The 13,210-nt window shown below is 40.9% G+C and overlaps 1 protein-coding gene across 2 annotated transcripts in view; it reads left to right on the plus strand.

Moving 5' to 3' along the window:
- The window catches only part of LOC121504569 (interleukin-13 receptor subunit alpha-1-like), a 33,130-nt gene that overhangs the window by 1,244 nt on the left and 18,676 nt on the right, over window positions 1-13,210 (plus strand). For both annotated transcript variants that reach the window (XM_041779460.1, XM_041779461.1), the window contains exon 2: window positions 11,064-11,191. In XM_041779460.1, coding sequence (XP_041635394.1) covers window positions 11,064-11,191 — 128 coding nt within the window. The remainder of the gene's footprint in view (window positions 1-11,063; window positions 11,192-13,210) is intronic.

The following is a 13,210-nucleotide window of genomic DNA, read 5'->3' on the forward strand; positions in this document are numbered from 1 at the left end:
CTCAAAAAAAAAAAAAAACAAACCAAAACAATGCATGGCCCCTGGCCAACAGACATGCGCCTCACAGTGGCGGAAATGAAATACTGCACCTCATTAAAAACAGTACAGTCTCATCTCACAACAGCTGAGTACGTTAAATAAAAGAATGTCTCTTAACACCCCCACTTGTACTCAGGTTGTATAAATCTTAACAAAAATTACTCACAATATAGATGTGGACCTCTTCCACTCTTTTAAACACCAAACATAATACCTACAAACTTTTTCAGTTTTGATTTAGTGACAGGTTTGGTCATAACATCTGCAACCATTTCTTCACTAGTGCAATATACCAGAGTCACTTTCCTCTCATTTACAATGGACCTTATAAAATGATATTCGATGTCTGCTTAGAGGGTTTTTGGCTAGGGCAATCGTTCCTGGTTATCCTCATACACTACTGTTTGTGTGTATTTGTACTCATCAATAGCTGCTCTAAGTATATACATTCTTGTAGAGTAGAGGCCAGAGCCATGTATTCTGCCTCACATGTTGAGAGTGCTACTGCAGGTTGTTTGTTAGTTTTCAATGAAACTAAAGAACTGTTCTCACTTAGGCTTACACGGTAACCAGTGGTGCTGCGCCTGTCAGTGGTATCAGACGCCCAGTCTGCATCACTACAGGCTACCAGGCCCAAACCCTTACTGTCCTTTCTTCTGAAACACAACTCCCTGTCTGCAGTGCCTTTGAGGTACCTTAAAACGTGCTTCACAGTTACCCACTGTTCCTCTGTTGGTTTACAAAAATATTGTGATAGCTTGCTTACCACAAAACTTAAGTCTGGACGTGTACATGTTGTTAAATATATGAGGCTGCCTGCAGCCTCTCTGTACCTTTTAACATCACACATCTTGGCAACATCTTCTGTGTAACACGAGTTTCCCTGGGTTTGCAGTTTTGCATGTTAAACCTTTTCAATATCTTGTTGACATATGTTACCTGTGACATCTTCACACACCCATCAGACTGAGTGAAAGCGATACCAAGAAAATGCTTAAGCCTCCCTAAATCTTTCATCTTAAACTCTTTCACATCCATCATTATTTTTGTCATTGCTGGCAGAAATTATCAAATCATCCACCCAGATTATCATAATCACCTTTCCATGTTTTGTCTCCTTGGAATAGACACAGTGATCTGCTGGGTTTTGTGTTAAATCATTTTCAGTTAGACAGTCATGTAAAATTCTATTCCAGTTTCGGCCTGATTGCTTGAGACCATACAAGGATTTTTCCAGCTTACACACTAGACCTTCCCCTCCTTCATAACCTTCTGGTTGATCTGTGTAGATCTCATAATCAATGGAGCGTGTAGATAAGCAGTTTTTACGTCCATTTGGTGGTTTAACAGATTTTCCTGTGCTGCCTTTTGTAACAGTACTCTAACACCTGTCAGGTTTGCTGTCGGGGAGAAAGTTTCACCATAATCAATCCCCATCTTCTGGCTGTAACCCTTTGCTACAAACCTTGCTTTGTACTTGTCTTTACCTTCAATGTCACTCTTAACAGAATAAACCCATTTACCCCCCACTGTTTTCTTGCCCTTTGGCAGAGTAGTCAGAGTAAATGTGTTGTTTGCTTTTAATGACTGGATTTCTTCGTCCATTGCTTTAACCCACTGTTTTTAATTTAGCTGACTCCATAGATTCCTTAAATGTACCTGGAACACCTCACATTAGGGGTGCACCGATTGCAATTTTCTGGCCGATCACCGATCTTTAAAAAGCCTGACCTGCCAATTCCGATTTTGGCCGATACCGATTTTTTTATAACTGACAGCATACACCTTCAATGCTCCAATCTTATTTTACTGAACAACAATGAACAATACCCGTGAAACAATACAAACTTTTTGTTTTAACTGCACATGAGGTAGTTCTCTCAAATACAAATGAAAAGTTTAAAGCATTGCTGTCCAAACTACTAAATTATATCAGTTCCTTTAGTCTTTCATTTTTTACATTTTAGTAGGTAGAGGCATATGAAACCGATCTTATCCACCGATCTTATTTACAAGGATCTGCCGATCACCGATCTCCTAAAATTAAGGAAATCAGCACCAATACCGATTTTGGCTAATCGATCGGTGCACCCATAGCACACATGGCTCTGTAACAGTAATCAATGGTAATATGTATCCATCACTATCACTGTTGCCAGTTACAAAATCCCTTAAATGACCTGGTTTTCTCCTCTCTGTTATAGGGTACCTCCCACTGGCAGATTCATTGCTTGTCTCACTTGATTTTTCTTGGTCACACTCATCAGATGTACCACCTTATGGATTTTTGTTTTTCATCCTTGGCTCCTGAGGCTTCTCAGTGCTCTCATAGATTTCCTGTGTGACTGTGTCAGCCATAGGATGTCTCACTCTGTCTTCATCATCGTTATGTTCTGTCTCGACTGTGTTTGCTTTTCCACATTTACCTTGTTCACAAATTTAACAAGTCTGTGTTTCTGAATCTTCTCAGTGTCAGGGTGATAAACCAAATAAGCAGGGCTGTTTTTGTCATAACCGACAAAAAAATCCCTGGTCACACCTGGAATCAAGCTTTCCCTTGTTCTGTTTGTATGTGTAACATACAGATCCAAATTTCTGCATTTTGGACAAGTTTGGCCTTTAATCTGTCAACATCTGGTAAAGGGTCTTCCCTGTTCACTTATTAAAGCATCTGTTGCGTACTATGGCTGCCGTTTGAACAGCATAGTTCCAGAGATATTTGGGCAGCTGACTTTCAATTAGCATACATCTGCCAATTTCAAAAAGAGTACGCCAGCCCCTCTCAGCGGTACCGTTTTGGTGAGGGGAATATGGGGCTGTTGTCTCATGCTTGATACCGTTCTTCTTTAACACGGACTGGAAGTCGTTGCACATAAACTCTGTGCCATTGTCCAACCTGATGCACTTTACCTTTGCATAAGGGGCAGTATCTGCTAGGAACTTTTCAGTTGCCTGCACCGTATCACTCTTTGTCTTAAGAAAGTATACAAACACTGCATTTGAATAATCATCAGTGAATGACTGCACATATTTGTATCCATCAATAGACTGGTTGGCTATGGGACCTGCTAGGTCTGTGTGCACCATCTGTAAGGGGGCATCTGCTCTTGTATCAGGGTCTCTACTTCAAGTTTGAACAAACTGTCCCTGAATACATACCTCACACTGTTGATCAGGCTTAATAACCTTCCCCTTAATCTGCATGCCGTTAACCACATTTTGTAATCTTAGCACATCCTCATAGTTGCAGTGGCCTAATATTTCGTGCCACGTCTGCATGTCGTGACAAGTATTGCACTTATCACTATCCTCAATCTCAGTGTGCAAATAATACAATTTACCATACACATGAATGTTAAACCTGGTACCGTCTTTATGTGTCAACATGTCCTGTCCTTGTTTAAATGTGACCGTTGCTCCAAAAGCAGTGGCTGACCTCACCAAAAAGATGTCTTGGGGGGTAAGACGGTATAAACAATGCATCTCTCAGCATTGCTCTGCGTCGTTGTCCTGTACTGTCCACCAGGAACACCTCTGCATTCCCCTTACGCTGAGCGACACCGCTGCACTGGGTGCCGTCCACACAGTGCATCTCTGGCTTGAATGTGTCGTCAAAACTCTTGAACTTGGCTATATCGGTAACTATGTGGGAAGTAGCCCCAGTGTCAACCATTAAGCCCTTCTCCTTGATGCTGAACGCTGGTTGCTGCTGAACCCTGATGTCTTTGTCCTTGATCCTGAAGGCATAATCCGCTGCTGTTGCTCCAGATCCGCTGCCGCTCTCATCTGCGACCTTTTTTGACCTTTTTCGCACCATCTTGTTTATCTTTGCGTCTACAAGTGGCATCGTTGTGGGTGTCACTCTTACAGTGACTGCACCATGTCTTCCGTCGACATGCTTTCGCTCAGTGACACTTCATGCCACACTTGAAACATACAATGTCCACATCTTCATTGCTCCTGTCTCGCGCTTTTAACTTAGCGGACCTCCACCTGGCTCTCACCACATCACATTGTCACTGGACTCTGCTGTGGTTAGCTTCTCTGTGTCTTCAAAACTATGCAGCTTTGTTTTGAATTCTGCAAATGTTATATTGTCCTCATTATGTGCCACATGTATTGCAAATGGCTTAAAACTTTCAGGCAGCCCCTTTAAGACCATAGCAATCAGCAGTGTCTCCAGGGCCGGTTCTAGGCATGCATACATGAGGGGGCAGGCAGAAATGTGAAGGGGGCAGCATGCGTACACATCATACTCCAGCACATTTTTTGTTGTTGTTGTCTGTGAGGTACCAGCAGCATCACTGCTACTGGTACAGGCAGGAGCAGCACTACCTTTTTTAAAAGCTCTGAAAAATGGATGCATCGTGCAGAACTGAAGGAAACTTTAAGTCCAATGGCAAAATTGTGTTGTTATGCTTTGCTGTCATGATCAGTTTGAGTTTGTAGAAAATGGATGCAGAAACACACATGAAGCTCTTTATGAGCTGCAGACAGCAGTGGGAATGGAAAAAGAGTAAAAGTTTTGTAAAAATTACCGTGATTATAATTATTATGGAGCTTTCTGTAGCAGGCATGAAAATAGGTCAGGGGTGAAAAAGATGAGAAAGATTCGACCCCTCTAGGGGGGTCCAGGGGAATTCTCCCCCTAAGAAAATTTTGAATATTTCATATTTAAAAGCATCAATCTGATGCATTTTGTGAGGAAAATCAAGCAGAATTACAAGACAGTATGAATGTATAATAAAGTATCTATCTATACATGGTCACATTATGCTATACAAGAAATGAGACTGACAACTTCTCTCATTAAATGCGCAACAGCACAACTTTAATGTAGTCGCTCAGATGTGCAAATGGCCTATCAGTATTATCATCAAGTACAGACCTTGACAAAGACAAACCTCAGACCACACTTATGTATGACAGGCCGTTTATGCTAACCAGCCAAGCCTCTCCATACTCACTACACAATCAGTGTTGCCAGATACAGCTGATAGTTTCCAGCCAAAAACTTGTCCAAAAACCACCAGAATGCACAAAAAAAAACCGCCCGATAATCAACATTTAGTGCTTTTCTTTTGATGAACGTACAAAACTCCATAAAAATCCACTGACAGCTTAAGTAGGCCTACACCAAAAATAACTCCTATAACGACAAGCAACAACAGTCAACCATCACGACATACTGATTTCAGGTGCATGACCACCACCTGCATCTCTATTCCTCAAAAAACGGCAGATCTTATGAAGCCCAACAACATAACAGAACTAATCTGTATATTTCATATCATCGATACAGCAACTGATTAGGGTTAAACACACACTCCACTTTCAGAATAGACTTACTACAATTATTATAAATTACAGGAGACAGACATGGTTGTATTATCTCACCTTTAGATGCTGGGAGTTGCTCCTTTAACACACCGATGAAGAGCACAGAAACATCTGATAATAACAGCTGTCTACATCAGGGTATGTGGCAGCTGGGTGTGCAATACAATAACGTGAGGCTAATTCAGAACTCCTCTCACCAGAATGTTTTGCTAGCTATAATGTATAATACTGAAGCGTTCAACTTTTTGTTTACTTTATCAGGACCCGCACTCTTCCTGTACAACAGGACATTTTCCAGCTTTGTATAAGCTTTCGCTAACTCAGTGCAGGCTACTGTGGGCCGTAGCCAACGCCAAAACAACAAAATTTGCCGTCTTTATCGGGTTCCGAGAGTTTAGCTCTCTTGCAGAAACGCACGCACACACATAAAAACACACATGGCATGACGTGCACAACCATCTCTCGCTCGCGCGCTCTCTCCCAATCACATCACGGCTCCCTCCATTGAACTCTACAGGATACTCAGAGTGACTGACAGATTACAGAAGCGCTGGGTGTTTCCTGGGGGGAGGGTCTATGCTGACTGCAGACGGTAGATCCCATACAGCCGCCCGGCACACAGCACGGAGCAGAGGGGAGAGAGCGATGAGGAATTTGAGGGGGCAAGGCATTTGTTTGAGGGGGCGTTGCCCCCTCTTGCCCCTGCATATAGCCGGCCCCGAGTGTCTCTCCTGTGTTCCGCAGTGCCGTAATGGCGGTCTCTGCCCTGATGATATAGTCCATTACCGTCTCACTGCTTGTCTTCTGAAGCGATGTCAGCATGGTGTACAGGTTGATAATGCTGGGTTTCCCCTTCCCAGCATAGTATTCCCTCAGTATTTTCAGTGCTTTTCTTGCGTTGTCTGGTGCATCTCTCATAATTAGGGAGAGGCTCTTAAAATCTAAAAGTCGAATCAACTCGGCATATGCATCAGCGTTCTTCTTATCATCTGCTGCTACCTCATCTTGGCCGTTGGGTTCTCTCAGAACCATATTCTTTAACCCTAATAAATGCAGGTGTCCCAGCACTTTAGTCTCCCATAGTTCATACTTGGTTTCATCTCCATCGAACATGAGTCGAGGCAGCCCCCTTGCTCCTCATGACTCCGTGATGCTCAGTTAGCCGTTAGCACGCTGTCCGTCGCGACTTTCTACCGCCAGGGATGGAGGGATGAACTCTCAACTCAAAAAAAAAAAACAATGCATGGCCCCTGGCCCACAGACATGCACCTCAGAGTGGCAAAAATAAAATACTGCACCTCATTAAAAACAGTACAGTCTCATCTCACAACAGCTGAGTACATTAAATAAAAGAATGTCTCTTAACAACCCTAATCAGCTAATTAACTCCAAACACCTGCAAAGGTTTCCTGAGCCTTTAAATGGTCTCTCAATCAAGGTCAGTAGGCTACACAATCATGGGGAAGACTGCAAACTTGACAGATGTCCAGAAGACAGTCATTGACACCCTAATCAGCTAATTAACTCCAAACACCTGTAAAGGTTTGCCGTTTACTAACAGAGCACCAAACATTGCACTCTGTCGAGTTTAGTGTCCTTTGGGGTACCAGTGGAAACTTTGTCAAATTTGGAAGAGGGAACCAAATAGGTCACTTTATTAAATTTGCCCCCCTAGATGCCACCAAAAAGTGCACTTTGTCAAATTGAGTCTCCTTAAAGAGCCCCAAAGAGGGTACTTTTTCACATTTAGTCTCCTTAAAGGACACTAAAGAGGGCACTTTGTCATATTTGGCCTCCTTAGATGCCACCAAAGAGGGCACTTTGTCATATTTGGCCTCCTTAGATGCCACTAAAGAGGGCACTTTGTCATATTTGGCCTCCTTAGATGCCACCAAAGAGGGCACTTTGTCAAATTTATTCTCTTTAAAGAGCTCCAAAAAAGGGCACTGTGTCATATTTGGCCTCCTCAGACGCCATCAAAAGAGGGGTCTTTGACACCTCATCATGTTTTCTCCCATAAAGTATCCAAGGAGGCACTTTGGCAGCTTCTTTTTTAAATATCTTGGTGCCAAGAGGGACAATCAGCCCCCTCTGAGGCCACTAGTTGGCCAAACTGTTTTAAACAATCCAACAATTATATTTACTTTCCATTGAACAAAAGAAAAAAACAAATATACAACTTTTATGATGCCAATGCAAATAGTAATGCTTAATGTTCTCAGCACAGGACAGAATGTAAGCCAATTGAAACTGTTTTTATATTGCAGTGAGTTAATGTTATTTTAGTGTTTTACTTCAGTATCTTGTTTTTCAGACAAATGCATGAGAATAATTTATAAAAGATGTTTACAGGAGCACTTAGAGCCAATTAAATCTCTATTTTCTTGCTGACACACACTGATCATCAAAGATAATAATGGAAATATTTCTCTGTTTCATGTTTTTCATGAAAAGTCTGCCAGTTACCCACCACTTGTCTACAATGTCATGCATTTGTTTGGCTCTAAAAGGATTCATAAAAAAAAGTCTAATTCCAAATGTTGTATGGGCACTTTTATTACAATGTCAGCATGCACATAAAAAATGACAATCAAACAGCTTAAACCAGGAGTTTTTTGAAAAGCTTCAGAAAATGAAATAAGATAAATAAAATGACAATTCTCTATTTAGCTTATGTATGTCAGATTATTTTGAATATATATGAATATATCTTAAAAACTCAATATATCATCTACAGCCCTGTCATGCTGCTCTGGATCTTCTGTTATAAAACCATTATATCCAGTTAACCCAGTGAGGGTGCATTTGAGGTAGAAAGGAAAGAGCCATAAATGACAGGAAGAGCCAGAATGGTGAGAATATTAATCGATTTTATAATAACCCGCCCTACATACAGTATTGTTCACAGTCTAGCCTTTATGCAGTGTGTCAGAGAACAGGGAGAGAGGATTTTGAGGATTTACACGACTCGTCTTTGGAGAAAAACATCTACAACACAATATAAAATCCTGTTTTACCTCACACATTCATGATGATTCAAATTTAGTTTGTTTAAATGGGCAAAACATCATTTCTTCATTATTATTAAAAAGTTACATGCAAAACATACAAAAGTGTGAGGGAGGACTGAACGACAGCTGTGCAGCAATCAGCGAGCAAAAATTAAACAAATTAGAAAAGATATCACAAACAGACAAAAGAAAACAGACACAGATGTAGGAGAGAAAAATGAATCAAGAAAAACATGTTAACCTGATGCCCTCCAGAGAGTGGGCTCAGTGGAAAGAGGTGTGACGAAGCATTTATGAATGGGTAGGTGAATGCAGTGGTATGAGAGGTGGAGGGGGGTTCAGCTGGAGCTGGAGTAGGGGTTTCAGAGATGACTGTTGATCTTATTGTGGAGGGAGGGGCTGAAAAAAGAGAAGTGAAGAAGTCTTTCCGGTCAGGCTCCACACACAGACGGTTAGGAGGAAACCTTTCAGCTGTAGTGGCCCACAGGATGGAGGTGTGAGCGTGTTGGTGAGGGGCCACCAGAAAAAAACACACTTGTAGAACATCCTGAAACGAGATAAGATCAGAACAAGTTAGTATCATTTTAGGACACTCAGTGAAATTTTGTTAGCCCATGTGACAACATTTTTCAAAGGCACTGAAGGCCATGAGATGATGTTTTTTTTTTTATGAAGTTTCACATTTTTTAAGCTTTAAATTGCATTTGTGGATGTCACGGCCAACTGTGTTGACAGACAGTGATTTCTGGTAAAGTTCCTGAGTCCTTTCAGTGATTTCTGTACAGAATCATGCCTGTTTTATAATGGAGAGCTGCCTGAGGGCCAGAAGATCAAGAGTATCCAGTCTGACCTTGTGCCTTCCACACAGAGATTTCTCCAGATTCTCTGAATCTTTCGATGATATTATAAGGACTGTAGATGGTGGGATATTCAGAGGCTTCAACCTTTTATTTTGAGGAAAATGATCAGAATTATCAGAGTTAGGAGTGCTCCACAAGCTTTTTAGCATTTAAGCATAAGATAGATTATTTATGTTCTGTTGTGAATAAAAAAACAACAAAACTTTAAATTTGTAAACATTGCATTCTGTTTGCATTTACATTTTACAGACCGCCCCAACTTTTTTGGAATTGGGGTTTTAAGTGTAGTTTGATTACTTAGACTATTTAACAAATACGCTTACTTAGATTTGAGTCTTTGCAGTTCGATTCCATTGATTGATACAGGTCACATTTTAGCAAGAGAATTGTGTTTTTTGGTTCACCTGAGGAAAAGTCGTTAAATTCTAGGCTACAAGAGCCATTTAAGGTGTTTTTTGACTGCAGTCAAATGTCAAAACAGGTTGATTCAGTCCTCACAGGAAGTGAGCTTTGGTGTTGTGAGCTTGGTTTTAAACCCTGCTTTGAGTGAGGATGACCATGCTATCTGTAAGACCTCTTCATACATTAAACCCACTGGATGCAGGCCTGGGTATAGAGGTCATGCTTTAACACCGTAATTGCCCTTTAAGATCGGCACTCCCAGTGCATATCTATTTTTAACCCCGGGTAGAATTGTAACCAAATGAGATAGAGCAATGGTTCTTTTTGCATACAAAACTAGAGGAGTGACTGTTTCCTTCCAGAAATATCCTTCCTCCTTTTAGAGGAAATGTAGTAAAAAGTGCACACATCAAACACCATGTACTATAATGTGATCTGGACCGCTGCCTTTCACAGCACTTCCTACTTTATGTGTATGTGATGACGTTTGTCTGCACAAACCTATCACGTTGTTTTCTTGCAGGTCAGAGATTTGATTGCTCTACTGTAAATAGTTTATTTTCTATAAACATGCTGTCTTGAGCAGAATTTCAATTTATCTTTGTTTTTGCCTGCTATGGTAGGTCAAAAAGGGTTCTAATGCTTTAAGAGGAAGCCCAGGCTACTGCACAGATTGAGTGGTTTCAATTTAGTGCTGAAAATAACTTTTGGAGGTATTTGATGTTCAAAAGGAGGGTGTTGTAATTAATATTTTCATAGACATGAAGACAACAAGTAAGATTTAGAGGCCTATCCATTTGTTCTTTGCATGTCATTCTCATATCACAGTGTTAAACAGCGTTATCACACTTTGCATATTCTCCCCATGTCATGCAAGTCCAATACAAAATAATGTTGACAGTTATTTTTAAGGCAAGGATGAACCACATTCAAATGTGACTTCGGACTCGAAACAGACCAGAGAGAGAAAAATGAACACTTTTTATTTCTTTAAAATGGGTTAAAGCCCACTGACAGATGTAAAAGGTGACTGATCACCCTGATTTATGAAAAAAAAAAAAAACATTAAAAATGGAAATAAATGGTGTTTCATTTCAAGTATGGTTTTGGATTGTGGCTCTTGCAAAAGTATTTTAAAGTTTGTGTGGCTCTTGGGTAGAACAGGGTTTAGTACCACTGTGCCAAACAAGTTTGAGATTCTTTGGCAGTCTAGATATTGCCTTTGGGCATCCAGACGCATAAATAATCTCACGTAAAGGGACTGTAAACAGACAGAACAGCACTCCCTTTATCGTCTGACTCATGCAGACTGAATTACAGGAATGAAGGGGATCTGTGTGATTATACAGTTTCTCAGGCAAATTGAATATTTTCATTACCTCTGTGTTTCTTTTCTCTTTATTTACCTTAGGAAAAATCCAACCACCACAGAACTTGTCCCTGTCCTGGTATAGTGATTTTTGGCCTCAGTTGAACTGGACATCACCGCCACATTCAATGGAAAACTGCCGCTATGAAGTGGAATCAGCGGACATCTGGGTGAGTATTATATACAGAGATGTTCCCATACTTTTCCTTCCGGATACCAAGGTGTTGGGTATCGGCCGATACCAGTTACTGATCAGTGTGAACTTTCTGGACTGACTGTGCAGACTAACAAATTATTTTAGACCTATATTTGACTCGGAACATGGCTCAACCAATAGAATCATAATGTACAGCATCTCTGTGACCCTAAAGTTGTTTTTCTGCTGATTATTGAGTTTTACTGCTAAATATTAAAATAACAATCAAAGAGGGGCCTGCCTCACAGACTCTCTATCTCTCCATTATGCTCTGTTCAGGCAGCACGACATGATTACGAAGCAGCCTGCTATTGGCTGGCAGACTGTTGCGTTTGCTGCTTCATCAGCCATTGTCATTTAAAGACGACTCGTTATATCTTCACTTGTAACTTTATTTCCATATTCATCATAGTCACCGGTACATACTTACTTCAGTGGCTATGGGTAACAACAACGGAGTAATAACTTCCCGCTCAGCGTAAAGAAGACGTAAAGTGTCTTAAAGAAGGTCGCAAAACAAAAACATTACGACAGGAAGTAATAACCCTTTCAAAATAAAACTGAACATATGTCTCTCATAGTGCTTACTAAAATAAATGCTAAGTAAACAATCTGTGGATGAGGACACAAAACTTAACACAGACCCTCATTAAGGGTAAACAATATAATAAAAAGATTTTCAATATTGGGTTGCTGGTGTTGATTTAGTCATTAGAGTCCCCAAAGGCACAAAAGTTCCAAGCTTGCTGAAAATGCTCCCGCAAGAAATTCAAAGGCATCAATAGCATCAATGGGAAGGCACAACTGCTAGCTTCAAGAGAAAAATAAGTAAGAGGCAATGATTTACAGTGCTGTGAAAAAGTATTTGCCTTCTTTCTGATTCCTGATGTTTTTGCATATTTATTACACTTAAATGTTTCGGATCATCAAACCAATTTTTATATTCCACTTAGACAATCCAAGTAAATACAAAATGCGGTTTCTGAATGATTATTTAATTTTTTTAAAGGGGGGAAAAAACAAACCTATCTGGCCCTGTGTGAAAGAGTAATTGGCCCCTTTGTTAAATCATGAGTTAAATGTGATTGACCACAGTTTTTGGAAAGCTGAGTTCAATTTCACGGGCTACACCCAGGCCTGATTACCAGCAGATTTGTTGAATCAAGAAATCACTTAAATAAAAGCTGTCAGACAAAGTGAAGTAGGCGACAAGATCTCAAAAAGAAATGCATCATGCCACGATCCAGAGAAACTCAAGAACAAAGTGATTGAAATCTATCAGTCTGGAAAAGGTAACAAAGCTATTTCCAAGGCTTTCGGACTCCAGCGAACCACAGTCAGAGCCATTATCCACAAATGGAGAAAAATGGGAACAGTGGCGAAACTTCCCAGGAGTGGTCGGACAACCAAAATGACTCCAAGAGTGCAACGATAACTCATCCAGGGGGTCCCAAAAGAACCCAGAACCACATCCGAAGAACTGCAGGCCTCACTGGCCTCAGTTAAGGTCAGAGTTCATGACTCAACCATGAGAAAGACACTGGGCAAAAATGGCATCATGGGAGAGTTCCAAGACCAAAACCACTGCTGACAAAAAAGAAGACAAAGGCTCGTCTCACATTTGCCAAGAAACATCTTGATGATCCCCAAGACTTTTGGAGAAATGTTCTGTGGACTGACGAGACAAAAGTTGAACTTTCTGGAAGGTGTGCGGCCCGTTACATCTGGAGTAAAAATAACAGCATTTGATAAAAAGAACTTCATGCCAACCAGAGCCGGACTGGCCATCTGTGTGTTCTGGAGAATCACAGAATGGCGGCTGCCATACAGGCTTCACCTGTTTTCTTCCCCCCTGCTAATCCACTGTTTCATACTCCAGTTCAGTAGGTGGCAGCAATGCAAGTTGGATGCCAGCCGCCCGTGCCCGGCAATTATTGAAAAGAAAAAGACAAAGGAGCAGAAGAAGAAGTAATAGTGGCAGCAAAGACGAAAA

Source organism: Cheilinus undulatus, linkage group 22 (genome assembly GCF_018320785.1).
Source record: "Cheilinus undulatus linkage group 22, ASM1832078v1, whole genome shotgun sequence".
Lineage (NCBI taxonomy): Eukaryota > Metazoa > Chordata > Actinopteri > Labriformes > Labridae > Cheilinus > Cheilinus undulatus.